Source organism: Oryzias melastigma, linkage group LG16 (genome assembly GCF_002922805.2).
Source record: "Oryzias melastigma strain HK-1 linkage group LG16, ASM292280v2, whole genome shotgun sequence".
Taxonomy (NCBI): domain Eukaryota; kingdom Metazoa; phylum Chordata; class Actinopteri; order Beloniformes; family Adrianichthyidae; genus Oryzias; species Oryzias melastigma.
Window position 1 is genome coordinate 8,293,099 of NC_050527.1, and position 5,271 is coordinate 8,298,369.

The 5,271-nt window shown below is 38.0% G+C and overlaps 1 protein-coding gene across 2 annotated transcripts in view; it reads right to left on the reverse strand.

The window, feature by feature from the left end:
• flad1 (flavin adenine dinucleotide synthetase 1) overlaps nt 1–4,396 on the reverse strand; it is a 7,495-nt gene extending 3,099 nt beyond the window's left edge. Inside the window, exons 1-7 of one of the 2 annotated variants that reach the window (XM_024268359.2) lie at nt 4,030–4,396; nt 2,862–2,952; nt 2,577–2,745; nt 1,742–2,119; nt 1,423–1,536; nt 1,087–1,354; nt 740–887 (exon numbers count right to left, since the gene is read on the reverse strand). In XM_024268359.2, the coding sequence (XP_024124127.1) occupies nt 740–887; nt 1,087–1,354; nt 1,423–1,536; nt 1,742–2,119; nt 2,577–2,745; nt 2,862–2,869 (1,085 nt within the window). In that variant the 5' untranslated portion in view covers nt 2,870–2,952; nt 4,030–4,396. The remainder of the gene's footprint in view (nt 1–739; nt 888–1,086; nt 1,355–1,422; nt 1,537–1,741; nt 2,120–2,576; nt 2,746–2,861; nt 2,953–4,029) is intronic. The other variant, XM_024268360.2, reaches the window with a different exon arrangement.
• Between the last annotated feature and the right edge of the window lie 875 nt (nt 4,397–5,271).

A 5,271-nucleotide genomic window follows, 5' to 3' on the forward strand; every position in this document is an offset into this window, starting at 1 on the left:
GATTAGAAGAAAAAACAAAAACTGCTACTTCTGTTTCCCCTCCTTTAGTTAAGTTAGTCAAGTTCCACTCCAACCATATTTTTTTTATTAGAAAAGCATTTTCAGGGGTCTTTTTATTATGATAATGTTTTTTTTTCTTTTTTTAAGCAAAAATCATTAAGCCTGTGTCGTTTTCTTAACACATATTATCTGCAGAGTTCATTGAAATTTGCCTGAGTTGATGGCTGGAGTGTTTGCTCAGAAGTTAGGCTTTTGGTAATTTCCCAGCATTCCTTTGTTTTCACTCTCCCACTACCAAATAGCACCTCGTTTGCCCAAGCTAACAGTACAACCAAAAAAAAAGGTCAGAGCTCTGCAGTCATCCAGTTCTGAGCCAGATGGCAGCTCAGATGAGGAAATCTGAAGACGTTATTAGATCTACGGTATTTGTCTGCAAGTGGAGGATTTAGAATTGGAGCAGAGAAAGGACACATTAGTTGCTGTATGATAAACTCAAGCTTTTTCATCTGTTCCTGATCTATCTTGATTTGAATAAAGAAATACTCAGAAATTGAGTTTTATTCAAACATTCTTTTATAGTATGTTCTCTATCCTGATAAAAAATGCTTCAAGAACGTGTTAAAAACACGATTTTCTTTGATGTGGGTCTTTAAAGCTCACTGTGACCAACTGATATTATTATGAGGCTAATCTTAATCTTTTCCTTCCATTTGTGATTCCTCCTTTCCTGCTACGTTACCGTCTGAGAGCAGCGTAGTAGAGGTGAAGCAGCGCTGTGCAGTCTTTGCCTCCGTTGAAGGCAATGCAGATTTGATCTGTTGGATACTGGTCCAGAGCAGCTTCTATGGTTTCTAACGCTGACTTGACCTTCCCTCCCAACACGGTACCTGTAGAAAAAGGTACATCAGAGGTTATTTTTAATTTGAAAAAGGAAAATTATCCCAGTGTTTCTTTTGGATGCATAGAAATATAATTTATGTTCAAGTTGAAGCTTTTTTTTCTCTCTTTCTAATCTCACAACAGTTAAACAAAATTCGGTTCCAGCATCTCCCAAACCACCAGCTTAGCTGCTCCTGTCGCCCTCACCATCGTCAGCCAGTTTGTAGACTTCAGCAGGGGCAATGGTCACTGGATCTCTGACCAAAGTTACAACGCTTCCCTTAGGTAGCTCCTCCACCAGCTGTATTCTGGCTTTTTCCACCTCCTCCAGGCTCTCAGAGTCCAGAACCAGTCTGACTTTGCTGTAGTTACTCAACCAGTCGGGGTAGGACCCAAGAGCCACCTTTTTGCCCCAGCTGGCCTGCAGTTTGGTCAGCGCAGGTGCGATTTCCGTCTCATCTGCATTCACAAACACCTTACAGGACAAGTTTGGTTACCTAGTTTGCTCTAATAAAACATGTCCTTGAATGATGTCGGTGTTACCTCGCGACTGTGAAAGGTGGTTCCTGACGTAGCAAAGAGCTGTTCCAGCCCCGTGAAGGCTCTCTCCATTAAAGCCGGGATTCCAGGAAACACAAACACATTACGCACACTGACCTGTGAGAATGACAGTTCATACGTCAAAAACAAACACGTCTTCACCACTTTTGTGACTCCAACAGAACTTCTTTCTAGAGTTTCTTGAAATCATGACATCTTAACTGAACACTGCAAGATGCACTAAATAAATTTTCAAGGATGTTGAGGTATTAAATATAAATTACTTAAAACTATGAATCTCATTCTGTAAACATTCACATACCACAGGGTAAAGTTGGGGCTTCCCGGTCTGAGGATCAACTCCATAGTTGAGTTTGGCAGATCGAGGCACTTTGGCCAACTTCATGGCCGGACTGCTTTTGTCCGTCACCCCAAAGAATTCCTTAACCAGCACTGTGAGATCCGGATGGTGATACATCTCCTCTTGGAACGCCATGGCAATGCTCTCCAAGGTGACATCATCATGCGTGGGTCCAATGCCCCCAGAGGTGAACAGGTGTGTATACTGAGAGGAGAGGAGGGCCACCTCTTTGGCTATGATCTCCTGTACGTCCGGTATGACGGTTATACGCTGTACAGAGACACCAAGTCTTCGAAGTGCTTGTGTGAGAAAGGTGCTATTGGTGTCCACCGTGTAGCCCTGAAAAGAAGAAAAAGTTTGAATCCAGAGTAGCTGAAGTAACATTCAAGGACTGTGGAAAAACTCCAGACCGCTGCCTGATGAAATTCAAGGAGTCACAGTGAGCGCATTCTGAGAGTGAGGCGTGACATTGGACAAAAATCAAAGAGCTCATGTTTAAATCATGATCATGTCAAGTCAAGGAGTTATAGCCAACTTGTCATTTTAAATATGAAACATCACTGCCACATCAAATAACCATCACAAGGTTTTCCTTGGATCTTGAAATGTGGATCTGAGACGGGATAAGAGGCCCAAAGTGATAACGGCACACTGTACATGTTAATTATATCAAATAAATTCAAGCTGTATTCAGGAGGCGGTTGTGCATGATCTTTCAAAAAGTGAGGTTCTGCCACTCATTCTGACGCTGAAAGCTACACAAAGCAAAAATATCAACCAAAAAAAAACCCTTCACCTTCAGAATCTCATCTCCAATGATGAGAATCGCGGCAGTGGCAGCATCCCCACTAGCTGCAGAGGACAAACTGGAGCTCTGCTTGTCGACGGACATGGTTGCTCTGCTGAGTTGTGCCGTCAGCCTCCTCACACGCACCGCCGCTCTACTCAAACTGGGTAAGGAAAAGCTGGAAAGAAACAGGTAACGGATAAGTGTTCAACTTCAATCAATCTCTTCAAAATCATTTTAAAATTAAACATATATTTACTCTATGTTCCTTCAAGCACAAACAGCAATGCTTACATAAACATGGATCCACATGGACCACCCAAAAAAAGATTTAAGCAGTTCAGGCCCTCTTTCCCTTCATGCTCCCAATACAATTAAGGGATAGCTTGGGGAAAAAAGACAGAGGCAGAAATTAGGGTAAGGTGCATTCAGAAAAATGAATGTACTTTTGAGGTTTTGAAAATCGAAAAATGTATATTTAAAATGCATGTAGCATTATAATATTAGTCAGAAATGTTACTATCTGCCCTAAAAAAATATTTTATGGAACAACAACAAACAAAGAAAAAAAGCCACAAACATAAATATTAAATATACAACACACTGTTGTACCAAACATTTTAACATTAACAATTACTTTATTTTGTTACAAATGCAAAATTCTGATTTTAATTCTACAAGAAATGTATGAAATAAGGGTAACATTATTCTATATTTTGGTCTGCAAACGTTCAGATTTGAACATTCAGTCTTTACTACTATTATTACTGTAATTTTATTCTAATTACAGTGTAACAACGTTGCCCACAACTTGAATTTTAAAATGGTTTATTTCAAGCAGTAATTATTTATTTCATATGATTTATTTCATAACAAAAAAAACATCTAAACAACAGAAACACATCTGTACACAGATGTATTACATTTAGGATAGTAATGAAATTGATTGGAAAATAAATAATAAATCCCCTTTGTATATATTGTTTACTGTTAATCATAAAAAAACACATTAACTCTTCTTCATACAGTTAGACGTCTAAATATTAAGTTTATAAAAAGAGTTTAATTAGTTAATTTAGTTGAATGTGGACAAAGAGAGCCACACTTATCGAACCATGTATCTTTTTTTAAGGTCTTATTTGTGAAATAATATTGTTACACCCGCCTAAATATAATTAAACGCAAGGTTCTTTATTTTCACGAGGAAAAAAACTACTACATACGAGGAAAAATACTAGTGGTCGCGTTTAGGACTTTCAAAACTAAGATACCTCTGACAAGTCTCCTAGCTAGGTAACTTCAACCTTTGGAAGGGAAAGTCAACAACAGCTCGTGACGCTAAGCTAAAACACTTTTTACATTCAATATAGACATATGCAATCACAGTTAAGATACGCTCAAATTGTATACATTTTGGAATGTGATATGTGAACACTATGTTATTAATTTAAGGGTAACTTACTCTGAAGCCACATATGTCCTCCTTGTGAATCCTTACAGCTGTGACGACTGGTCGCTCAAGCTTTCTTTGTCCAATGACAAAAAGGAAAGAGACGCGAACAACCAATTACTTTTAAGGGGAGGGTCTTAACGGTCTTGCGCGTTCACACATCCGGAAACAGTATCTGCGTTCGTTTGAGTTTGTCCAGCAGATGTGAAGCTGTAATTTGACTGACACGAAAACAGCCTTGAATCCGTTCCGATATCCAAGAGTCGTCTTTCACAGATTGGACTATTTGAGCTCCTGTCGAGCTGATTGTGGCGGAAGGATCATACGGAAGGATGAAAGATGACTTCTTTGAGGGTAGTGAGAACGAGAAGCTACTCTCGCACGCCCCCAGTGCCCGGAAGAATCAAATGCGAAATGACAGTGATGTAAACCAGTCAGATTATCAATCTTGACATGTTGATGGGACATGTTTGTTTATATAAATATTTCTGTAAAAACAGACGAATTTTTAGCAGTGTGTTAAAGGTTCAATATTTGTCTTGAAGAGAGATAAAAAGATTTGACCTACATCCAATTCATTGCATAAGAATGGAAAAAACAGAAAAACAAATCAAAATGACCACGTTGATCAGTTCAGTTTCTGTCTGATTTTTTTCCCTTGTGTATTTTGTGGTATTTACTAAATATTTTCAAGATGCATTTTTTTCAAGCAAATCTAAATGTTGATATCTAAAATGGAGAATCAAGGATGCGGAAGTCAAATCTAAAAAAAAGTTTTTAAAGTAGATAGATAGACAAACAGACAGACAGACAGACAGACAGATAGATAGATAGATAAAATTTTAATTTCTCTTTATATATTTCTAATAATATCAAAGTCATGTGGGTTTTGGAATGAATGGCCATCATTGAGTCATACAGTCATGTGCTGAGGGGGAGATCCTTCTCTACTTCATCTTTGTGGTGCAGCATATACATTCAAACAATAATCATTTAAATAACACATCAGTGCAATAATCTGAATTTCATGGCATCCTTCATTTTTGCAGCAATATTTAAAACATTTTCCTTCAATTTTGTGAGCAAAATCTCTGAAATTATTTTAAAATATCATTGATATTTGATGCTGTGATCTTTTCTGACGGATTTTTGAGGTTTTGAGTTTAGATGTTTACATTTTGGGTCAGTGGAGGATCTATTTTTCTTTTTTTTGTCACAGTTTTGTTGCTTTTTCAAGTTCATTTCCCACTTTGT